The 25,217-nt window shown below is 40.9% G+C and overlaps 6 protein-coding genes across 6 annotated transcripts; 2 read left to right on the forward strand and 4 right to left on the reverse strand.

The window, feature by feature from the left end:
* Positions 1–2,084: 2,084 nt before the first annotated feature.
* On the reverse strand, positions 2,085–4,098 carry LOC138367020 (baculoviral IAP repeat-containing protein 8-like). The gene is made up of 3 exons (XM_069328422.1): positions 3,221–4,098; positions 2,928–3,092; positions 2,085–2,817 (listed from the first exon to the last, which is right to left on the reverse strand). Exons 1-3 carry the CDS (start codon positions 3,585–3,587, stop codon positions 2,132–2,134), a joined length of 1,218 nt encoding a protein of 405 aa, XP_069184523.1. The 5' UTR covers positions 3,588–4,098; the 3' UTR covers positions 2,085–2,131.
* An 814-nt stretch (positions 4,099–4,912) lies between these two features.
* Positions 4,913–12,630, forward strand: LOC138367178 (uncharacterized). The gene is made up of 4 exons (XM_069328583.1): positions 4,913–5,264; positions 6,951–7,146; positions 11,396–12,357; positions 12,527–12,630. The coding sequence occupies exons 1-4, from the start codon at positions 4,913–4,915 to the stop codon at positions 12,628–12,630; spliced, it is 1,614 nt and encodes a 537-aa protein (XP_069184684.1).
* Positions 12,631–18,212: 5,582 nt separating this feature from the next.
* Positions 18,213–18,978, reverse strand: LOC138367179 (uncharacterized). The gene is made up of 2 exons (XM_069328584.1): positions 18,691–18,978; positions 18,213–18,401 (listed from the first exon to the last, which is right to left on the reverse strand). The coding sequence occupies exons 1-2, from the start codon at positions 18,976–18,978 to the stop codon at positions 18,213–18,215; spliced, it is 477 nt and encodes a 158-aa protein (XP_069184685.1).
* A 406-nt stretch (positions 18,979–19,384) lies between these two features.
* Positions 19,385–21,931, reverse strand: LOC138367181 (fap1 adhesin-like). The gene is made up of 5 exons (XM_069328585.1): positions 21,637–21,931; positions 21,184–21,536; positions 20,562–20,852; positions 19,690–20,117; positions 19,385–19,655 (listed from the first exon to the last, which is right to left on the reverse strand). The coding sequence occupies exons 1-5, from the start codon at positions 21,929–21,931 to the stop codon at positions 19,385–19,387; spliced, it is 1,638 nt and encodes a 545-aa protein (XP_069184686.1).
* A 406-nt stretch (positions 21,932–22,337) lies between these two features.
* On the reverse strand, positions 22,338–24,111 carry LOC138367182 (SUMO-interacting motif-containing protein 1-like). The gene is made up of 3 exons (XM_069328586.1): positions 23,670–24,111; positions 22,923–23,548; positions 22,338–22,841 (listed from the first exon to the last, which is right to left on the reverse strand). The coding sequence occupies exons 1-3, from the start codon at positions 24,109–24,111 to the stop codon at positions 22,338–22,340; spliced, it is 1,572 nt and encodes a 523-aa protein (XP_069184687.1).
* Positions 24,112–24,214: 103 nt separating this feature from the next.
* On the forward strand, positions 24,215–24,958 carry LOC138367183 (adventurous-gliding motility protein Z-like). Its single transcript, XM_069328587.1, has one exon. It carries the CDS (start codon positions 24,215–24,217, stop codon positions 24,956–24,958), a length of 744 nt encoding a protein of 247 aa, XP_069184688.1.
* Positions 24,959–25,217: the final 259 nt, after the last annotated feature.

Raw genomic sequence — 25,217 nt, forward strand, 5'->3', positions numbered from 1 at the left:
AATGTAGTTCAATACAGTAATTAGTTACCAAGCTCCAGCTCTTGTCCTCCGCCTTAGCTCTCTCTCGTATCTTCGTTAGTAACAGATCAATTCCCCTGAAATTTCTACCCTCTGTATTTCAGACACCGTAAATAAAATCAAGTCAGTTATCGAGCTCCAGCTCTCGTCCCCGCCTTAATTCTCTTTCGTATCTTTGTAAATAACCCATCAATTTCCCTAAAATTAAAAGCAGACATACTTCAAAGTTAGTAAATAAGATCAAGTCAGTTACTGAGCTCCAGCTCTCGTCCCCCACCCTCTTCCACCCTCAAGTCTTTGTAAATAAACCATCAATTTCCCTTAAATTTTTACCCTCTGTATTTCAGACACCGTAAATAAAATCAAGTCAGTTATCGAGCTCCAGCTCTCGTCCCCCACCCTCTTCCACCCTCAAGTCTTTAACCCATCAATTTCCCTGAAATTTTTACCCTCTGTATTTCAGACATAGTAAATATGATGAAAACAATTATAAAACTCTAGCTCTTGTCCTCTGTCCAAGTTCACTCCTGTAAATTCATTACTATCAATCCAAATCCCCCTGAGATTTAAACACCCAACTACATTTTCAGACATAGTAAATAAAAACCAGTTCAGTTATCAAGTTACAACTCTTGTGCCCCAGCTTAGTTCATTTGTGCAAGTTCTTTATTTTCCAACTAAATCACCCTGAGATTTAAGATCACCTTATTTTCTAACGTAGTAAAATTAATCTGGACATTAGCCTTAGATCATCAGACATAAATATATTCGATCAAGTCCGTCTCCAGCGTATCTCTTATCCGAGTATACACATAACCCCAACCTGTTTAATTATCTTTCACCCCCTCCCACCTTCCTCCATCTCATCCAAGTCTCATAAATTTAAAATGTAGCTGTTAATTTGCGTTCTTTCCCCGTTCATAGCATATTCTCTGTAAGTTCAGATCTGTACTTAGTCTTACATATTCTCTACTTCTTTCCAATTTTATACAAGACTTAAACAACTATTACCGTCTCCTCTATCTTATTTAAACATGAGTCATATGTAAATATACCCCGACTCTTTCCATCCAATACAAGTCCTAGCTTGTTCACCGCCCAACTCACTACGCTATTTCTACTCTACATGTTATAGCATGTTTTCCGCTCATCTTGGTACCAACCCTTACAATCTCTCTCTCTCATTCCTTTACATGTCTCAGCATGTTCGCCTCGCATCTTACTACGCTGTCTACTTTACATGTTGTAGCGTGTATTACTGCGTCCCATATCTTATTTAAACATGAGTCATATGTAAATATACCCGACTCCTTCCATCCATTACAAGTCCTAGCTTGTTCACCGCCCAACTCACTACACTGTCTACTTTACATGTTGTAGCATGTTTTCCGCACATCTTGATACCATCCCTTACAATCTCTCAATCCTTTACACATCCCAACTTTCAACCCTTTCTTACAATTTTCCTCCATCCCTCCGCTACATGTTCTTACCCGTTCATTACAGTCCACTACTTATTCTCTAATCATCTCTGTACTAATTCTCAAAACTAGTTGGTTCTGTCATTTTAGTAAGTAAGTAAGTAGATCATCGTTATTAACAACGACAACAACAACAACAACAACAACAGTAACATTACTAATTCACAGTAAGTTACTACTGAGCATTTGGTAGTTATCCATTTTCAAATAAGGTCAATATAAATCATTCTAAGACATCTTCGTACAATTAAAGATACTTGCCCGTGCACTAAGTCATTACTTACAGTAGCATCTTAAGGCATTGTTTTCGTAACTCAGTTTTATTAAACATACACCTTCATTAGTCAAAGGAAAACTTTTCAAGTCATTGTATTCAATATTTCCGTTAAACTTACTACATCATGTCATTATTCGGTTTCATAATTAAGTACTTGTTTCAGTCCTCCAATGTAATAAGCAAATTATTCTATTAAGGATAAAGAAATCTTATTTAGAAGAGACATTAAGTTTATTACAACATTTAACGCATACAAGTGTTTTAGTAGTTATACAGGTATTCATAAGTGTTCAAGAAGCAAACATATACAGTTATTCTTAGTAGTTATACAAGTGTTCAAGAAAATCATAAGTGTTCAAGAAGCAATTGGATTTATTATATATAAAATATTTCCTCTACAAATTGGACAGCATTTCAGAGCTAAAAGACAACCGCTGCATGTCACCATATGTTTACATGGTAGTATTACAATATTTATATTTTTATCCATACAAACTCTGCATAAAATATCTTCTTCCCAAGATTGTTCTATACACTCCTTGTTTTCATCAGTGTTAGTACAAGTCTCCGGTAAAGTTTTCAATCCCAGATCTTCAAGCGTAACTTCTTGTTCCTTTTTATCATCAACTGCTTCATAAATTAAGTCCCGTACCCGTAAATAAATATCTGTTCCCTCTTGCATATACCTCAACACCATTTCTAGACATCTACTTTGTATAATAAAAGGCAACAAATCTCTGGATTCCTTAAGGTACTCACTTAAAGCATATCTTATACTCTCCACAGGTATTAATTTTTTATGAATCAGATGTTTGAACTTATCCATACCCTCCATTAAGATATTAATTAAATCATTGTCTATAGGTTTTATAGGTAATGGTATTGTCAATCTAGCATTCTTAACAAATTCCTTGCCCCTTGCAAGAATAATGTAAGCACATTCTGGACTACATCTCGCATGTAACGTCCAAGGATCATCTTCTGGTCTCCAATTTCGTATTCCACAGGCGCAGTGATAGCAGCAGACGTGGTCACTTATACCTGAAAACCATAAAACAATCCAGCATTATCTCGTTACTATCTTTTAACTAATATTCATTATTTCTTTACTTATAACTCTATTAAGTTAAAATAGTTAAAACACTTCATACCACAGTAAAAAAAACCAGCTTCTGCCAGCTCATGAGAAGTTTGCTTGACGCTTCCAGGCCATGTCATATCAAATGTCTCTAGGCGAGATTTATAAGTTACCAATCCTGGATTCAGCGATTTCCTAAATTTGATCAATCCCAGATCTTCCTTAGGAGGAGCACCACCTAAAAAAATATAACGTAGTTACGTAAATTATTCTTTAGAAGAATAAGAAGTATCTATTTAAGCAATCAAGTTTTGTACAGAGTATATAAGACTGGTATAAGAATACATCATAAGAATATATACTTACTACTATCACTTATTTTCTTATTTCCCAGTTCTATTTTATGGGAAACAAATTCCAGTCCATATTTGAAAGCTATCTCAGACACCTCTAAAGAAACATTGTCACTCCTCTCGCCTCTAATAAAGGCACAGTCTTGATTAATGATCTTATGACGTCTTCTGGGGGTATCACCACCAATCCATGCACCTACTATACAATAACAAAATGCACACAAACAGTAATCACTATTGCGAAGGTAATAGAACCCATCTTCAACTAAGTCAATAGGGTTTAACCACTTAATGGGCCAATCCACAAATGTTTGTAGTCTAACTCCTGCACATTTAAGGCTTTCTATACTGTAAAACTTCCTGGCACACAAAGGATCCATCGTGTGAGGGCAGCACTAACTATTAGAGTAGGATAAGCAAGTATATATATCCCTAAAATAAGTATCGTACATCGCTACATATTTAACAGTTTCCTCATTTATAATAGACAGTAATCTCCTCTAAATACTTCTCTATTTAAAAATCCTTAAAGTTTCATAATTAAATAAAGCTCTTATATAAATACTTAGTAAACTACTTTCATTATTTATTAGACTTATTAGAAAAATACATCACTTTGGCAATCTCGCTAAAAGTATACTGTTACGTCATTATTCGTAGCTGCCGTACATAATGATAGATATATATATATAATTTAGTAGTAAATTCTTATTTAATCTAATTAAAATATATGCTTAAAGCATCTATATCCTAAAATGAAATATACTATTAGTTATAATGTAATATATAATATCACTCTAAGGTAACAAAAATCCTTATTAATATATTCAAATAAGTGGTAACTTTTACATTTCCCCCAATATAAGAGCGCGGACCTCACATTAGGGATATTATTACGACTATCTGGTTCGTATCTACTACCTTACGAGGAAGAAAAAAATTCACCATGGATACTGTTCTGACAACTTGTCAGGGTTATTTAACCGACGATTCATTTTGTAATAATGAAACCTGTATTGTGTACGGAGTGAACTGTATATCCTGTGTTCCCAGAGGAATGGCCCTAGACTTAGCCAAGAAATATTCTCATGCTGATGCTTATAATGTTCGCCGACCCTTGTACAGTCTTAAGAGATGTATCCCTGAAGATCGTCCAGTACCAGGAACAATTCATATCTCTAAAGGAGAAAATCTTCCGTATATTGTTGCTATAGCCACACAATACGGTATTGGATTACCTATAGAAAGTAATAACATTGCTCAGGGAATTATAGAAAACTCAAAAGACAGAAACATGCTCTCTGGATTAAACGAAGATACATCCATTAATCGCCTCGTCTACTTCAAGAATGGTATGAAAGATTTATTTAACTTTATCAAGGGCTCTCCTCAAATTATGAGAGTTATAATACCAACAGGAATTGGGATTACATGTGTTCGAAGAGATAAAGTTTGGGAAAATACTTATCTTCCTGTTATTGAAGATATGTATAAACAGTTAAAACCCTACGGAGTGGAAGTTAAATTACTGTTTAACGAGGAGATTATGCAGAGGAAGAGCAAGTAACACTTGGCAACCTTTTGTGTGCGCAGTGTTTCTACGCGCAGCCTAAAGATGTATATATGCTTCCCCCGGAGTGACCTCTTACGGTGTCCTCCTCTTCTTGGATGTCAGAATCTACTTCAAGCTTGGATATTCAAGGCTATGGAGATCAAGACTATTATTGGAGACTTTGCCTCCCTGCCCGTCTACAATAATCACGACTGTTTATTGTACGATCTTGATGCTACGAGTGTACAAATGTGTAAAATTGTGCAAGGATTGTGGGATCGTTACCCATATGCGAGATTACATCGTGAAAACTTTCCTTACAAAAACAGGGCTGTTGTATCTTATCGCAGTAACCCTGGCAGTATACATATTGGAGAACCACCTGAATTTAACAACAGGATGGATGAAGATCCCCATCTACCCCTTATTATTGGTTTAGTGACTCAGTTTGCTAGTAGACCTGCAACTTTACCAGCATATGAAAATCCTCCGTGTGAAGTACGAAGTTTAGATGAACATTTTTACGATGGACTTGAAAAAGATACAGAATATCAGAGATGGCGCTGGTTTGAAAATGCTCTGAAGGAAGCCCTTGTTTTCATTCTTAAAAGATGTGTTAAGAGAATTATTATTCCATATGGGTTTGGCATGTCAAGTTATTTGGACAACTGCGCAGTATGGGAAAGTAAATATTTGCCTATACTTGAGAAAATAGGACAAAAACTACGAAAACGAGGTATTGTACTCTTCATAGTACGTCCCGAAAACATCGTTCCTCCTCAGTCATCCACCCACGGCATCTTTGAAAATAAGATTCCATACATTGCTGTTCTTCAAAATGGATCCCCAACTAATGCTACTGATGCTGCTAGGACACCTGAAGATGATGCTACGCCTGCTACCGCTGATGCTAGTTCACCTTCTATCAACACTAAGTTGTCTGATACAATTAATTCAACACCTGTTAATGTTACTACGTCTGTTGATACTAATGTTACAATGTGTGTTAGTAGTAGTTTTACAAATTTAGAAGAGAAGATGGATTGGGAATAATAATGTCTGTAAATAATTTATACTTTGTACATTTTTACAAATTAAATACATTGTACATTTTTACACATTAAATAACAAAATAGAAACTCGTGTGTTTATTTTCTCCCTTTTTAATGTCTAAATGTCAACTCTACTTTTCTGAGTATATAGGAAGAGGTACGAAACTTTTTCTGTCTTACTTCAAGATGGATTGTTCTATGTACATGCAAGTGAAGCTTAAGCGTTTGAATAAGTGTATTATAGATGCTGATTTTACTAGTGATGAAATTCTAAAACCTGGAGACTGTCTTGTCTACGATTCTCATAATTTATCTGGTGGATTTGCACAACTGTTATGGGAAAAATATCCTTACAGTAAAGTTTCCGAGTGTGAAGTGGTACAGAATAATATAACTCCTGGTGGTATAGTACTTGCTTTATCTCCAGAACCAGAAATAAAACCTCATATTATAGGACTTCAATACAGTAGCTCTAATGAAGATCTAGGATTACAGAAAGATATTATTAAACGTTGGAGTTTTAAATCTGCAATAAGACAAATTTGTTGTCAGGCAAGAAATAATAATTTAATCCAGCGTATAATTATTCCATATGGTATTGGGTTTAATGACGGAATAGGATGGAGTAAAGAAGAACAAGAAGAATGGGAGACACACTATTTTCCAGGACTAGCCCATTTAGCTTATGTTTTAAAGAATAATAAAAAAGAATTATTAATGGTTCGTATACCTCTTGGAGAAGATGTTACGGGGACTGGGAGAGAGAAGAAACAAGTAGAGGGTAGATCTAATAAACGGAAGAGAATGTCATAGTTAAAACTAGTAGATCTGAAATAATACATATAACTAATTTGGAAACTACAGCTAAGAGAGAGGGGCGGAGCGTAACAATCTCCGATGTGATAAGCTAGGTCGGGATATATCTTGCCATAAACTCCCCATCTCGGTCCAGCAGTGACAAGACATACTTGAATCGATGGCTGCTGTATACAGTAAGTAATTATTGTATGGTGTACTTACAGTACTCGTTATATTTGTTGTGATATAATTTTGCTTATTATTGAATATCTTTTAGTTTTGAAATGTTATGATTATTTAATAGTCCCTGTGTTAAATATTGTATTTTTCTTTGTTTAAAGATCTACCCCATGTGATGGATGTGAAGAGTCTACCGGGGTTTGGAAGCATGCCTGATCTTGTGTCAGAAACTATATGGCAAAGTCCAGCTTCGACTGTTTTGTGGAAGAATATGCCCCTGGCGGAAAAACAGACTTATAAAGTGATGACACATACTGATAAATGTACGCATGAGAACATTGTTCCAGCTCTAGCAAAGTTTATTAGCAAAAGTGAAAATGTTTTAATGATACTGATTGGTCGTGATTTTATAAAGTTGAAAGAAGAACTTCCAATGATAAAATGCGACATAGTCTTATTTAGCTTAAAAGAGAGTGTTACAGATGTACTCAAGAAACATGAGAATTGTCAAGTGTTGTTGCTGACGAAAACTCCTAGTAAGGCTGAGATGAAGAAAATTTCTTTGTTATTTAAAGGCGATAAAATAATTTGCACTTTTAGACCTAAACCCCGTTTTAAATACATATTTCCAGAATTTGAAGAAGTGCCTATAGGATGTAACTTAAAGGATAAATTTTTTATAAGAAAATTTGTGGATGAAATTGGTTCTCCAAATGCTGCAAACTGGTTTATTAATAAGTTGAGTTCTGAAGAACGAGAAGTGTATACTATAATGAGCCAGGATGAACTGCAACAGCAGGTAAATAGTAAGACTGTGAAAGAGCTTAGTATTATTCACCCTAAAACAGAAGAAGATGAACATTGGAGTTTAATTGATCATATGGAGGAGAGCTTTCCATCTTTTCCGTTAAATTTAATAAAGATGAGACCAGAAATAGGATATCATACCCCCCAAAAGATAGAAATAGAGGCAGTGATGAGATTTATAGGACAGGATCCTGTACTTGGTGTTTTCTCTGGTATGGCCTTTATTGAAAATCTTATTAGGATAAGACATACTAATGTGGTACGAGCTACAGATAATTACTCGAATATGGGTGAGAGTAAGTGGATGGAGGTTGAACAAATGGACGCTGTAGAAGCAGTTAGGACTTATTGTAATGACAGAGAAGTACTTCTAATGTCCTGGCCTGAATTGATTTGTGATGATAATGTTTATAGCGATGCTTTCTATGTTTTAAAGGAATTTAAGGGACAAAAACTAATCTATTTTGGAGAAGGGGAAGGGGGATGCTGTGCATGTGATGGATTTTTTAACTTGCTGGATAGTGAGTTTCATTGTGTGAAATCAAATACATGTTTTACTTATAATTCTTTTATAAATTCAAATGTTTATTTCTATATAAGACTATAGTGTTTATGATTTCTTGAACACTTGTATATGTTTTTCTTGAACACTTGTATAACTACTAAGAATAACTGTATATAATTGCTTCTTGAACACTTATGATTTCTTGAAATACCTGTATAACTACTAAGAACACTTGTATATAATTGCTTCTTGAACACTTGTATAACTACTAAGAATAACTGTATATGATTTTCTTGAACACTTGTAAAACTACTAAGAACACTTATGATTTCTTGAATACCTGTATAACTACTAAAACACTTGTATGCGTTAAATGTTGTAATAAACTTAATGTCTCTTCTAAATAAGATTTCTTTATCCTTAATAGAATAATTTGCTTATTACATTGGAGGACTGAAACAAGTACTTAATTATGAAACCGAATAATGACATGATGTAGTAAGTTTAACGGAAATATTGAATACAATGACTTGAAAAGTTTTCCTTTGACTAATGAAGGTGTATGTTTAATAAAACTGAGTTACGAAAACAATGCCTTAAGATGCTACTGTAAGTAATGACTTAGTGCACGGGCAAGTATCTTTAATTGTACGAAGATGTCTTAGAATGATTTATATTGACCTTATTTGAAAATGGATAACTACCAAATGCTCAGTAGTAACTTACTGTGAATTAGTAATGTTACTGTTGTTGTTGTTGTTGTTGTTGTCGTTGTTAATAACGATGATCTACTTACTTACTTACTAAAATGACAGAACCAACTAGTTTTGAGAATTAGTACAGAGATGATTAGAGAATAAGTAGTGGACTGTAATGAACGGGTAAGAACATGTAGCGGAGGGATGGAGGAAAATTGTAAGAAAGGGTTGAAAGTTGGGATGTGTAAAGGATTGAGAGATTGTAAGGGATGGTATCAAGATGTGCGGAAAACATGCTACAACATGTAAAGTAGACAGTGTAGTGAGTTGGGCGGTGAACAAGCTAGGACTTGTAATGGATGGAAGGAGTCGGGTATATTTACATATGACTCATGTTTAAATAAGATATGGGACGCAGTAATACACGCTACAACATGTAAAGTAGACAGCGTAGTAAGATGCGAGGCGAACATGCTGAGACATGTAAAGGAATGAGAGAGAGAGATTGTAAGGGTTGGTACCAAGATGAGCGGAAAACATGCTATAACATGTAGAGTAGAAATAGCGTAGTGAGTTGGGCGGTGAACAAGCTAGGACTTGTATTGGATGGAAAGAGTCGGGGTATATTTACATATGACTCATGTTTAAATAAGATAGAGGAGACGGTAATAGTTGTTTAAGTCTTGTATAAAATTGGAAAGAAGTAGAGAATATGTAAGACTAAGTACAGATCTGAACTTACAGAGAATATGCTATGAACGGGGAAAGAACGCAAATTAACAGCTACATTTTAAATTTATGAGACTTGGATGAGATGGAGGAAGGTGGGAGGGGGTGAAAGATAATTAAACAGGTTGGGGTTATGTGTATACTCGGATAAGAGATACGCTGGAGACGGACTTGATCGAATATATTTATGTCTGATGATCTAAGGCTAATGTCCAGATTAATTTTACTACGTTAGAAAATAAGGTGATCTTAAATCTCAGGGTGATTTAGTTGGAAAATAAAGAACTTGCACAAATGAACTAAGCTGGGGCACAAGAGTTGTAACTTGATAACTGAACTGGTTTTTATTTACTATGTCTGAAAATGTAGTTGGGTGTTTAAATCTCAGGGGGATTTGGATTGATAGTAATGAATTTACAGGAGTGAACTTGGACAGAGGACAAGAGCTAGAGTTTTATAATTGTTTTCATCATATTTACTATGTCTGAAATACAGAGGGTAAAAATTTCAGGGAAATTGATGGGTTAAAGACTTGAGGGTGGAAGAGGGTGGGGGACGAGAGCTGGAGCTCGATAACTGACTTGATTTTATTTACGGTGTCTGAAATACAGAGGGTAAAAATTTAAGGGAAATTGATGGTTTATTTACAAAGACTTGAGGGTGGAAGAGGGTGGGGGACGAGAGCTGGAGCTCAGTAACTGACTTGATCTTATTTACTAACTTTGAAGTATGTCTGCTTTTAATTTTAGGGAAATTGATGGGTTATTTACAAAGATACGAAAGAGAATTAAGGCGGGGACGAGAGCTGGAGCTCGATAACTGACTTGATTTTATTTACGGTGTCTGAAATACAGAGGGTAGAAATTTCAGGGGAATTGATCTGTTACTAACGAAGATACGAGAGAGAGCTAAGGCGGAGGACAAGAGCTGGAGCTTGGTAACTAATTACTGTATTGAACTACATTTGAAATATGATTATTTTTAAATTTTAGAGGGATTGGAATGATAGTATTCTTTATACGACAGGGGACTAAGGTGGGGAACGTGAGCTAGAACTTGCTTACTAACATGATTTATTTGTGTAAAACTGACTTGCTTAATGAAAAGGAGCAAACATACTGACTTGCTTAATGAAAAGGAGCAAACATACGATGTTGGAAAATAGTTGAACTGAATGAAAGGAGAGAGAGAGAGAGGAGGGACGGTCCAGATATTATGAAGATAAGATAAGATTAAGAGCTGACTGGCTGGCTGGCTGGCTGACGTCTAAAGTAAATACAGGTGAGGCGACAGATTGCGAGGTAAGGGGGGAGGGAGGGGGGTGTGATGTACGAAACCCTGAAAACAATGACTTACACAGGTGATTTTCTAAATTTATATGAATAACTAAGGCTTACATAGACGATTTTGTAAGTTGAAAACATGTAAAATATGTCCGTAGAGTTCTCCTGGAAGCCCTAAAGAGCTACATACGTTATTTGAATTTGTCCCATAAGGCCTTAACAAACTTCTATGTCTCGGAAATTATTTTTTCTCATAAGAAATCCTTACTTCTAAAATCTGTGACTGACAAAATTTACCTGAAACCCTTGGGGCCCACAGGGGATTTTCTAAATTTACCTGAAACCCTTGGGGCGCACAGGGGATATTTGACCTGAAAAAAAATGGGGACCTGTGGCATGTCAAGTCCACAGGGGTCCGCTCCCCAAAAAAAAATGGGGACCTGTGGCATGTCATCCCTACAGGGGTCCTCTGGCAAAAAAAAAAAATGGGGACCTGTGGCATGTCATCCCTACAGGGGTCCTCTGGCAAAAAAAAAAAAATGGGGACCTGTGGCATGTCATCCCTACTACTTTTACACTCTCAGCGACACCATCTACACTCTCAGCAACACCATCAACACTATCAGCTATACCATCTACACTTCTTGTCACACCATCTTCACTCTCAGCCACACCCTCTACACTCCCAGCCACAAATCAACACTCATAGCGACACCATCTACACTCTCAGCCACACCATCTTCACTCTCAGCCACACCTTCTACACTCTCAGCCACACCATCTACACTCTCAGCAACAACATCAACACTATCAGCTATACCACCTATACTTCTTGTCACACCATCTACACTCTCAGCCACACCATCTACACTCTCAGCCACACCATCAACACTCAGCCACACCATCTACACTCTCACCCACACCATCTTCACTCTCAGCCACACCATCTACACTCTCAGCCACACCTCTTTCACCCTTAGCCACACTATCTCCCGTCTCAGCCACACCATCAACCCTCTCAGCAACACCATCAACCCTCTCAGCAACACCATCTACACTCTCAGTCACACCATCTACACTCTCCGCTACACTATCGACACTGTCAGCAACACCATCTACACTCTCAGCCACACCATCAACACTCTCAGCCACACCATCTACACTCTCAGCCCCACAATCAATACTCTCAGCCACACCATCTGCACTCTCAGCAACACCATCTTCACTCTCAGCCACACCATCTACACTCTCAGCCACACCATCTTCACTCTCAGCCACACCATCAATAACCTCAGCCACACCAACTTCACTCTCATCAACACCATCTACACTCTAAGCCCCACCATCTACACTCTCAGCCAATCCATCTACACTCTCAGCCACACCATATACACACTCAGCTACACCATCTACACTCTCAGCGACACCATCTACACTCTCAGCAACACCATCTACAATCTCAGCCACATCATCAACACTCTAAGTGATACCATCTACACTCTCAGTAACACTATCTACAGTATCAGCGACATCATCTCCCTTCTCAGTAACACCATCTACACTCTCAGCCACACCATCTACACTCTCAGCCACACCATCAACACTCTCAGCTACACCATATACACACTCAGCAACACCATCAACACTCTCAGCAACACCATCTACACTCTCAGCCACACCATCTACACTTTAAGCAATACCATCTACACTCTCAGACACAACATCTACACTCTCAGTAACACCACCTACACTCAAAGCCACACCATCTACACTCTCAGCGACACTATCTACACTCTCAGACACACTATCTACACTCTAAGCCACAACATCTGCACTCTCAGCCAGACCATCTACACTCTTAGCGACACCAACTACACACTCAGCCACACCATCTTTACTCTCCGCTACACCATCTACACTCACAGTCACACCATCTACACTCTGAGACACAAAATCTACACTCCCAGCCTCACCACCTACACTCTCAGCAATACCATCCACACTCACAGCCACACCATCTACACTCAGCAATACCATCTACACTTACAGCCACACCATCTACACTCTCAGACACAACATCTGCACTCTCAGCCACACCATCTACACTCATAGCGACACCATCTACACTCTGCGACACTATCTACACTCTCAGCCACACCATCTACACTCTCAGTCACACCATCTACACTCTCAGCCACACCATGTACACTCTCTGCCACACCATCTACACTCTCAGATACACCATCTACACTCTCAGCCACAACATATTTATCCTTATCCACACCATCTATACTCTCAGCCACATCATCTTTAAACTAAGCCACACCATCTACACTCTCAGCCACACCATCTACAATCTAAGCCACACCATATACACTCTCAGCCACACCATCTACACTTTCAGTAACACCATCTACTCTCTCAACCGCACTATCTACACTCAGTAACACCATCTACTCTCTCAACCGCACTATCTACACTCAGTAACACCATCTACGCTCTCAGCCACACCATCCGAGATTCGAGTCGAGGTCGAGGGAGGGGGTAGACGTACCGTGCGCGCTCCGTTAAAATCATGACATTAACAGGGATTCTTAGGACTACTGCCGTGGATTACTGATTACAGACATAACAAAGTGCATAGTGACCCGCTGGAAAATTGAAAATAGTCATTAACAATAGAACTTTGTGTTAAATAGAGAATAAACGGGAGACCGCGTGTGAGCCAGTGAACGAGGCTTTGTGTACATGCGTGTATTAGGAAAACAAAACAAAACAAAATAGTGAACGGTGATTCGTGGAACAGTGATGTGGAACGGGTATCACAACAACATATAAGTTGGAAGTGAATATTATAAATATAGAACACTAGAAATATAGAATAGTGGCAAGAGGCGGCATCAGTGGTTATAAATCGGGTAACTGGAAACTGGTGACATCAACCTGGGCCACAAGAGGTCACCTGTACTGACCGGGGGACCAGCCTCGCTACCTACGCTAAGTACCTGCCATAAAGTTTGAACAAAATAACATACATAATATTACAAATATACGATATACATATAATATTATAATATTAAACATATAAATATATATACATATATATTGTTACAAATATACAATATACATATAATATTATAAATATATAGATATATACAACAAAACAAGGCAATATGGGAGTAAATAAACAAATTTGTGGCCACTGTAACAACTTCTTAAAGACGAAGGTAACGGGAATTGAATGTTATATCTGTAAGACTAGATTCCATTCAGCTTGTACAGGAGTGAGTAACACTACGGCACTGAGAGCTGGCCACTTGCTCTGGGTGTGTAAAAATGACCTGCCAGCTTGGAATATCCTAAAAAAACCTTCTAGATAACATGACGCATGCTCGGAAAACATCATTCATTGGAAGCCTACCAGCCATCCAGAAGGAGTGGGAAAGGAACAACAATTCTAATGTACCAGGGGCGGAGGCTATAGTCAGGGATGAAACTGAGGCTGAAACTCAGGAAGTTGTAAACTCTGACTCAGTAGGCCAGGATGTAGATGACAGTAAACTAGAAAGTGTACCAGACAGCACTGACAGCTCGATAGGTACAGACACCACGACGGTTCTCGATAGAGCAATTCAGAACAGAAGGACAGACTTATGCAAATTTTATGCAAAGGGCATATGCAGACATAGATATGCTGGTAATAAGAAAGGATTAGAATGCAGTTATCAACATCCCAAAATTTTTTTAAATATGCTTAGGAAAGGTGAGTGTCGATTTGGATCAATATGTAGGTTTTTCCATCCTGACATGTGCCAAACCTCACTGGAGGACAGAAAATGCTATGACCTCAGCTGCCCACACTTTCACGTGAAAGGGACGGAACGCTACATAAAGAGTGGCAAGCAGGATAATGAATTTGGAGGAAACTCTATAAATTTTTTATACCAGACCGGCAGAGAATTCAAAAGGAGCAGCTTGGAGAGTGTATGGAACTGGATGCTAGATCCACTTGCATTCCAGAATTACAGATACAATTACCCACCGAAAGGGAACTACAACTACGACAGACAACTGCCCTACAACAATCAGTACTGGTCAGAACAAACTCATTATGTCCACGATTAATGGACTTGCCGAAAAAGTCTCCCATTCAAACTATCACTAATAGAGTAACCTCATTCATCTTTGCCAACATACAAGGACTGAAAACAAGAACAAACAACAAAGTACAGTTCATAAATGGCCTCCTCACGGAGTCAAATGCAGTATTTGGAGCTTTCACAGAAACCCATGCAGGGGAATTGTTGGACAGTGAGATCTGGATTCCAGGATATAACCTATACAGGTGTGATAGGAAAATTAGGTCACATGGAGGAGTGGGTCTGTATATTAGGGAAGACCTTGTATGCTCGGAACTCCTAAACGTTACAAATGAGGTGGTAGAGGTACTGGGATTAAAAATAGAGAAAATAAATTTAGTGATTATACTAATATACAAACCGCCAGATGCAACGGCTGAGGAATTCACAGAACAGATAAGCAAAATAGAGAATAGCCTTGATAATTTGGAGAACCCGATACCTGATATTATCTTCCTAGGTGACTTCAACTTGCCTAGTCTCCTGTGGAAAATAGCAAACAATAATATTATACCAGGAAATCTATCAGGACCTAACCAACCACAGATTACAGAACTACTTAGATTCTGTGACAAACTTTCACTCAATCAGCAGATATCGGAGCCAACGAGAAATGAAAATATTCTAGATCTGGTCATTACGAACAATGAAGACATTATCAGAGACATTACGATATCAGATACCAAATATTCAGATCACAAGCTCATTGAAGTGCAAGCGACCATCAATACTCAGAATAGACCTAAAACGTTGATAAAGCGAGAGGGGCTATTCAGTAAATTCAATTTTAATAATAAAAGGATAGACTGGGAGATAATAAACAGGGAACTTACAAACATTCCATGGGGAACTGTTCTAAATAATACAAGTCCTACAGAAGGAATAGAAAAACTGACTTCAGAAGCGTATCAAGTCTGTCTGAAACATGTTCCTTTGAGGAAAGCCAGAAAGAGATCTAACGTAGAAAGAGAACGCAGACGACACTATAAACGCAGGAAAAAAATAACGGAACTGCTTATGCAGACACGAATTTCCCGTCAAAGAAGGAATAATTTAAATAGGGAGATTGGAGAAATCGAGCGGAAATTGAAACACTCATATGAAACTGAAGAAAGGCAGTTAGAACAGAAAGCAATTCAGGAAATAAAGAAAAATCCAAAATATTTCTTCTCATATGCGAAATCAAAAGCAAAAACCACTGCCAGTATTGGACCTATTCGTACAAGTGAAGGTTCATACACGGAGGATGACAAAGAAATTAGTGAAATCCTAAAAAAGCAGTATGAGGACATGTTTAGCACTCCAATAAACAACATGAAGGTGGAAGATCCAGACAATTTCTTTATGCGGGATATTCAAACCCCTGTAAATATAACTGATATAAACACGAGCGCACTAAATTTTGAAAAAGAAATTGAAAACATGCCCATGCACTCGGCCCCAGGTCCAGACTCATGGAATTCAATATTTATAAAGAAATGCAAAGTGCCGGTAGCACAGGCACTCAGTATAGTGTGGAGGAAGAGCTTGGACACGGGGGAGATACCAGATGCACTTAAAGTAGCAGACATAGCCCCTCTACACAAGGGAGGAAGCAAAGCATTGGCAAAAAATTATAGACCAGTTGCACTAACATCGCACATCATAAAAGTATTTGAGAGAGTGATTAGGAGTCAGGTCACCAATTTCATGGAGACCAATGACCTTCACAACCCAGGCCAACATGGATTTCGAGCGGGAAGATCGTGCCTCTCACAGCTACTTGAGCACTACGACAAAGTCACTGAGGCATTAGAAGAGAAACAGAATGCTGATGTGATATACACGGACTTCGCAAAGGCTTTCGATAAATGTGACCATGGCGTGATAGCACACAAAATGAAGTCAATGGGAATAACCGGTAAAGTAGGACGCTGGATACTCAGTTTTCTGTCAAACAGGACTCAGCGAGTAACTGTCAACCATATAAAATCTAGTCCAAGTGCAGTGAAAAGCTCTGTACCTCAGGGTACAGTCCTTGCACCGCTGCTTTTCCTTATTCTCATATCAGATATAGACAAAAATACAAGTCACAGCTTCGTATCATCCTTTGCAGATGACACAAAAATCAGTATGAAAATTACCTCGGCTGAGGACATTGAAAAACTTCAAGCTGATATTAACAAAGTTTTCGACTGGGCATCAGAAAATAACATGATGTTTAACAGTGATAAATTCCAGGTACTCAGGTACGGTAAAAATGAGGACCTTAAACATAATACAGAGTACAAAACACAATCAAATGTACCCATAGTAGGAAAACAGCATGTAAAGGATTTGGGAATAATAATGTCTGACGACCTAACGTTTAAGGAGCATAACCAAGCAAATATTGCGACAGCCAGAAAAATGATAGGATGGATTACGAGAACTTTCAAATCCAGGGATCCCATCACAATGGTTGTACTCTTCAAGTCACTTGTGTTGTCTCGTCTTGAGTACTGCTCAGTACTCACTTCCCCCTTCAGAGCAGGAGAGATTGCTGAAATAGAGGGAATACAGAGAACATATACGGCACGCATAGATGCAATAAAGCACCTAAATTATTGGGATCGTCTCAAAGCCCTCCAAATGTACTCACTAGAAAGAAGACGAGAGAGATATCAAATAATATACACCTGGAAAATACTGGAGGGCCAAGTACCAAATCTACACAGTAAAATAACAACGTACTGGAGTGAACGACATGGAAGAAAATGTAGAATAGAACCAATGAAGAGCAGAGGTGCCATAGGCACAATCAGAGAACACTGTATAAACATCAGAGGTCCGCGGTTGTTCAACGTCCTCCCAACAAGCATAAGAAATATTGCCGGAACAACCGTGGACATTTTCAAGAGGAAACTAGATTTATTCCTCCAAGGAGTGCCGGACCAACCGGGCTGTGGTGGGTATGTGGGCCTGCGGGCCGCTCCAAGCAACAGCCTGGTGGACCAAACTCTCACAAGTCGAGCCTGGCCTCGGGCCGGGCTTGGGGAGTAGAAGAACTCCCAGAACCCCATCAACCAGGTATCAACCAGGTATCATCCACGCTCTCAGCCACACAATCTACACTCTCCGCCACCCCATCTACGCCCTCAGCCACACCATCTGCATTCTCAGTCACACCAATTACACGCTCAGCCACACCATCTACACTCTAAGAAACACCTTCAGCATTCTCAGCCACACCATCTACACTCTCATCCACACCATCAACACTATTAGCAACACCATCTACACTCTAAGCAACACCATCTACACTCTCAGCAATACTATCTACACTCTCAGCCACACCATATACACTCTCAGTCACACTATCAACAATCTCAGCGACACCATCTACACTCTCAGTGACACCATCTACACTCTCAGCAACACCATCTTCACTCTCAGCCACACCATCTACACTCTCCGCAACACCATCAACCCTCTAAGCCAAACTATCAACACTATCAGGCACACCATTTACACTCTCAGCCAAACCATCTATACTCTCAGCCACACCATCAACACTCTCAGCGACACCATCTACACACTCAGCGACACCATCTACACTCTCCGTAACACTATCTACACTCTCTGCCACACCATCTACGCTCTCGGCCACACCATCTATTCTGTCAGCAAAACCATCTACACTCTCAGCCACACTATCTACACTCAGCTACACCATCTACACACTCAGCCACACCATCTACACTCTCTGCCACACCATCTACACTCTCAGATACAACATCTACACTCTCAGATACAACATCTACACTCTCAGCAACACCATCTTTACCCATAGCCACACCATCGACACTCTCAGCAACACTATCTACACTCTCAGCAACAGCATCTACACTCTCAGCCATTCTATCTACACTCTCAGCGACACCATCTACACTCTCAGCCACACCATCCACACTCTCAGTAACACCATCTACTCTCTCAACCGCACTATCTACATTCCAAGCCACACCATCTTCACTCTCAGCCAAACCATCTACACTCAGCCACACCATCTACACTCTCAGCCACACCATCTATACTCTCAGCAACACCATCTACACTCTCAGCCAAACCATCTACACTCTCAGCAATACAATCTACACTCTCAGCCACACCATCTACACTCTCAGCCACACCATCTACACTCTCAACCACACCATCTACACCCTCAGCCACACCATCTACACTCTCAACCACACCATCTTCACTCTCAGCAATACCATCTGCACTCTAAGCCACACCATCTTCATTCTAAGCCACACAATCTACACTCTCAGCCACACCATCTACATTCCAAGCGACACCATCTACGCTCTCAGCCACACAATCTACACTCTCCTCCACACCATCAACGATCTCAGCCACAACATCTGCATTCTCAGTCACACCATTTACACGCTCAGCTACACCATCTACACTCTAAGCCACACCTTCTGCATTCTCAGCAACACCATCTACACTCTCATCCACATCATAAACACTCTCAGCAACACCATCTACACTCTCAGCAACACCATCTACACTCTCAGCAATACTATCTACATTCTCAGCCACACCATCTACACTCTCAGCCACACTATCAACACTCTCAGCGACACCATCTACACTCTCAGCGACACCATCTACACTCTCAGCCACACAATCTTCACTCTCACCCACCCAATCTACACTCTCCGCCACACCATCAACCCTCTCACCCACACTATCAACACTATCAGGCACACCATTTACACTCAGCCACACCATCAACACTCTCAGCGACTCCATCTACACTCTCAGCGACACCATCTACACTCTCAGCCACACCATATACAGTCTCAGCCACATCATCTACACTCTCAGCCGCACCACCTATACTGTAAGCCACACCATCTATTCTCTCACCAACACTATCTACACTCTCAGCCACACCATCTACACTCTCAGCCACACCATCTTCACTCTCAGCCACACCATCTATAACCTCAGCCACACCAACTTCACTCTCATCAACACCATCTACACTCTCAGCCACACCATCTACACTCTCAGCCAATCCATCTACACTCTCAGCCACACCATATACACACTCAGCTACACCATCTACACTCTCAGCGACACCATCTACACTCTCAGCAACACTATGTACAATCTCAGCCACTTCATCAACACTCTAAGTGATACCATCTACACTCTCAGTAACACTATCTACAGTATCAGCGACATCATCTCCCTTCTCAGTAACACCATCTACACTCTCAGCCACACCATCTACACTCTCAGCCACACCATCAACACTCTCAGCTACACCATATACACACTCAGCAACACCATCAACACTCTCAGCAACACCATCTACACTCTCAGCCACACCATCTACACTTTAAGCAATACCATCTACACTCTCAGACACAACATCTACACTCTCAGTAACACCACCTACACTCAAAGCCACACCATCTACACTCTCAGCGACACTATCTACACTCTGAGACACACTATCTACACTCTAAGTCACAACATCTACACTCTCAGCCAGACCATCTACACTCTTAGCGAAACCAACTACACACTCAGCCACACCATCTTCACTCTCAGCTACACCATCTACACTCACAGTCACACCATCTACACTCTGAGACACAACATCTACACTCCCAGCCTCACCATCTACACTCGCAGCAATACCATCCACACTCACAGCCACACCATCTATACTCTCAGACACAACATCTGCACTCTCAGCCACACCATCTACACTCTCAGTCACACCATCTACACTCTCAGCCACACCATGTACACTCTCTGCCACACCATCTACACTCTCAGATACACCATCTACACTCTCAGCCACAACATCTTTACCCTTATCCACACCATCTATACTCTCAGCCACATCATCTTTAAACTAAGCCACACCATCTACACTCTCAGCCACACCATCTACAATCTATGCCACACCATATACACTCTCAGCCACACCATCTACAGTTTCAGTAACACCATCTACTCTCTCAACCGCACTATCTACACTCAGTAACACCATCTACGCTCTCCGCCACCCCATCTACGCCCTCAGCCACACCATCTGCATTGTCAGTCACACCATTTACACGCTCTGCCACACCATCTACACTCTAAGAAACACCTTCAGCATTCTAAGCCACACCATCTACACTCTCATCCACACCATCAACACTATTAGCAACACCATCTACACTCTAAGCAACACCATCTACACTCTCAGCAATACTATCTACACTCTCAGCCACACCATATACACTCTCAGTCACACTATCAACAATCTCAGCGACACCAGCTACATTCTCAGTGACACCATCTACACTCTCAGCAACACCATCTTCACTCTCAGCCACACCATCTACACTCTCCGCAACACCATCAACCCTCTCAGCCACACTATCAACACTATCAGGCACACCATTTACACTCTCAGTCACACCATCTATACTCTCAGCCACACCATCAACACTCTCAGCGACACCATCTACACACTCAGCGACACCATCTACACTCTCCGTAACATTATCTACACTCTCTGCCACACCATCTACGCTCTCGGCCACACCATCTATTCTGTCAGCAAAACCATCTACACTCTCAGCCACACTATCTACACTCAGCTACACCATCTACAAACTCAGCCACACCATCTACACTCTCTGCCACACCATCTACACTCTCAGATACAACATCTACACTCTCAGATACAACATCTACACTCTCAGCAACACCATCTTTACCCATAGCCACACCATCGACACTCTCAGCAACACTATCTACACTCTCAGCAACAGCATCTACACTCTCAGCCATTCTATCTACACTCTCAGCGACACCATCTACACTCTCAGCCACACCATCCACACTCTCAGTAACACCATCTACTCTCTCAACCGCACTATCTACATTCCAAGCCAGACCATCTTCCCTCTCAGCCACACCATCTACACTCAGCCACACCATCTACACTCTCAGCCACACCATCTATACTCTCAGCAACACCATCTACACTCTCAGCCAAACCATCTACACTCTCAGCAATACAATCTACACTCTCAGCCACACCATCTACACTCTCAGCCACACCATCTACACTCTCAACCACACCATCTACACTCTCAGCCACACCATCTACACTCTCAACCACACCATCTTCACTCTCAGCAATACCATCTGCACTCTAAGCCACACCATCTTCATTCTAAGCCACACAATCTACACTCTCAGCCACACCATCTACATTCTAAGCGACACCATCTACGCTCTCAGCCACACAATCTACACTCTCCTCCACACCATCAACGCTCTCAGCCACAACATCTGCATTCTCAGTCACACCATTTACACGCTCAGCTACACCATCTACACTCTAAGCCACACCTTCTGCATTCTCAGCAACACCATCTACACTCTCATCCACATCATAAACACTCTCAGCAACACCATCTACACTCTCAGCAACACCATCTACACTCTCAGCAATACTATCTACATTCTCAGCCACACCATCTACACTCTCAGACACCCTATCAACACTCTCAGCGACACCATCTACACTCTCAGCGACACCATCTACACTCTCAGCCACACAATCTTCACTCTCACCCACCCAATCTACACTCTCCGCCACACCATCAACCCTCTCACCCACACTATCAACACTATCAGGCACACCATTTACACTCTCAGCCAGACCATCAACACTCTCAGCGACTCCATCTACACTCTCAGCGACACCATCTACACTCTCAGCCACGCCATCTACAGTCTCAGCCACACCATCTACACTCTCAGCCGCACCACCTATACTGTTAGCCACACCATCTATTCTCTCAGCAACACTATCTACACTCTCAGCCACACCATCTTCTCTCTAAACCACACCATCTACACCCTCAGCAACACCTTCTACACTCTAAGCCACACCATCTGCATTCTAAGTTACACCATCTACACACTCAGTCACACCATCTACACTCTTAGCCACACCATCTGCAATCTCAGCCACCCATTCTACACTCTCAGCGACACCATCTACACTCTCAGCTACACCGTCTACTCTCTCAGCCACACCATCTACACTATCAGCCACACCATCTACACTCTCAGCCACACCATCTACACTCTTAGCCACACCATTTTCACTGTCAGCATCACCATCTACACTCTCAGCCACACCATCTACACTCTTAGCCACACCATTTTCACTGTCAGCATCACCATCTATAATCTCAGCCACACCAACTTCACTCTCAGCAACATCATCTACACTCTCAACCACACCATCTACACTCTCAGTCACGCCATCTACACTCTCAGCCACACCATATACACACTCAGCTACACCATCTACACTCTCAGCGACACCATCTACACTCTCAGCCACACTATCCACAATCTCAGCCACATCATCAACTCTCTCAGCCATACCATCTACACTCTCAGCCACACCATGTACACTCTCAGCGACTTCATCTCCCCTCTCAGTAACACCATCTACACTCTTAGTTACACCATCTACACACTCAGACACAACATCTACACTCACAGCGACACCATCTACACTCTCAGGAACACCATCTACACTCACAGCCACAGCATGTACACACTCAGACACAACATCTACACTCACAGCCACACCATCTACACACTCAGACACAACATCTACACTCACAGCGACACCATCTACACTCAGTAATACCATCTACACTCTCAGACTCAACATCTACACTCTCAGTCACATCACCTACACTCACAGCCACATCATCTACACTCTCAGCTACACCATCTACACTCTCAGCCACATTATCTACACTGTCAGCCACACCATCTACACTATCAGCCACACCATCAACACTCTCAGCGACACCATCTACACTCGCAGCGACACCATCTACACTCATAGCGACACCAACTACATACTCAGCCACACCATCTACACTCTCAGCTACACCATCTACACTCCAAGCCTCACAATCTACACTCCCAGCAATACCATCCACACTCACAGCCACACCATCTACACTCTCAGCAATACCATCTACACTCACAGCCACACCATCTACACTCTCAGACACAACATTTGCACTCTCAGCCACTCCATCTACACTCATAGCGACACCATCTACACTCTGCGACACCATCTACACTCTCAGCCACACCATCGACACTCTTAATCACACCCTCTACACTCTCAGTCACACCATCTACACTCACAGCTACATCATCTTTTTCCTTAGCCACACCATGTACACTCTCAGCCACACCATGTACACTCTCTGCCACACGATCAACACTCTCAGATACACCATCTACACTCTCAGCGACACTATCTTTATCCTTATCCACACCATCTACATTCTCAGCCACATCATCTTTAAACTAAGCCACACCATCTACACTCTCAGCCACACCATCTACACTCTCAGCCACACCATCTTCACTCTCAGCCACACCATCTATAACCTCAGCCACACCAACTTCACTCTCATCAACACCATCTACACTCTCAGCCACACCATCTACACTCTCAGCCAATCCATCTACACTCTTAGCCACACCATATACACACTCAGCTACACCATCTACACTCTCATCGACACCATCTACACTCTCAGCAACACTATGTACAATCTCAGCCACATCATCAACACTCTAAGTGATACCATCTACACTCTCAGTAACACTATCTACAGTATCAGCGACATCATCTCCCTTCTCAGTAACACCATCTACACTCTCAGCCACACCATCTACACTCTCAGCCACACCATCAACACTCTCAGCTTCACCATATACACACTCAGCAACACCATCAACACTCTCAGCAACACCATCTACACTCTCAGCCACACCATCTACACTTTAAGCAATACCATCTACACTCACAGACACAACATCTACACTCTCAGTAACACCACCTACACTCAAAGCCACACCATCTACACTCTCAGCGACACTATCTACACTCTGAGACACACTACACTCTAAGTCACAACATCTACACTCTCAGCCAGACCATCTACACTCTTAGCGAAACCAACTACACACTCAGCCACACCATCTTCACTCTCAGCTACACCATCTACACTCAGAGTCACACCATCTACACTCTGAGACACAACATCTACACTCCCAGCCTCACCATCTACACTCTCAGCCAAACCATCTACACTCTCAGCAATACAATCTACACTCTCAGCAATACAATCTACACTCTCAGCCACACCATCTACACTCTCAGCCACAC

The sequence above is a fragment of the Procambarus clarkii genome, chromosome 21, assembly GCF_040958095.1.
Source record: "Procambarus clarkii isolate CNS0578487 chromosome 21, FALCON_Pclarkii_2.0, whole genome shotgun sequence".
Lineage (NCBI taxonomy): Eukaryota > Metazoa > Arthropoda > Malacostraca > Decapoda > Cambaridae > Procambarus > Procambarus clarkii.

Coding starts and splice junctions, on each gene's coding strand:
- LOC138367020 (XM_069328422.1), bottom strand. CDS start 3,587: ATGGATCCTTTGTGTGCCAGGAAGTTTTACAGTATAGAAAGCCTTAAA. Junction 3,093..3,220: donor TAAGAAAATAAGTGATAGTA/GTAAGTATATAT, acceptor ATATTTTTTTAG/GTGGTGCTCCTCCTAAGGAA. Junction 2,818..2,927: donor AGCTGGTTTTTTTTACTGTG/GTATGAAGTGTT, acceptor TATGGTTTTCAG/GTATAAGTGACCACGTCTGC.
- LOC138367178 (XM_069328583.1), top strand. CDS start 4,913: ATGGAGATCAAGACTATTATTGGAGACTTTGCCTCCCTGCCCGTCTAC. Junction 5,265..6,950: donor TCCTCCGTGTGAAGTACGAA/GTTTAGATGAAC, acceptor CTTTGTTTAAAG/ATCTACCCCATGTGATGGAT. Junction 7,147..11,395: donor ATTGTTCCAGCTCTAGCAAA/GTTTATTAGCAA, acceptor TTACACTCTCAG/CGACACCATCTACACTCTCA.
- LOC138367179 (XM_069328584.1), bottom strand. CDS start 18,978: ATGGTGTGGCTGAGTGTAGATGGTTTGGCTGAGAGTGAAGATGGTGTG. Junction 18,402..18,690: donor TAGATGTTGTATCTGAGAGT/GTAGATGGTGTG, acceptor AGTTTGGCTTAG/AGGGTTGATGGTGTTGCGGA.
- LOC138367181 (XM_069328585.1), bottom strand. CDS start 21,931: ATGGTGTGGCTGAGTGTAGATGGTGTGGCTGAGAGGGAAGATGGTCTG. Junction 21,537..21,636: donor TGTATCTGAGAGTGTAGATG/GTGTGGCAGAGA, acceptor CTGACAGAATAG/ATGGTGTGGCCGAGAGCGTA. Junction 19,656..19,689: donor GGTGTGGCTGAGTGTAAATG/GTGTGCCTGATA, acceptor TGTGGGTGAGAG/GGTTGATGGTGTGGCGGAGA.
- LOC138367182 (XM_069328586.1), bottom strand. CDS start 24,111: ATGGTGTCGCAGAGTGTAGATGGTGTCGCTATGAGTGTAGATGGAGTG. Junction 23,549..23,669: donor TGAGTCTGAGAGTGTAGATG/GTATTACTGAGT, acceptor CTGTGAGTGTAG/ATGGTGTTCCTGAGAGTGTA. Junction 22,842..22,922: donor TAGATGGTGTGACTGAGTGT/GTAGATGGTGTA, acceptor GGTGTGGTTTAG/AGAGAAGATGGTGTGGCTGA.
- LOC138367183 (XM_069328587.1), top strand. CDS start 24,215: ATGTACACTCTCAGCCACACCATGTACACTCTCTGCCACACGATCAAC.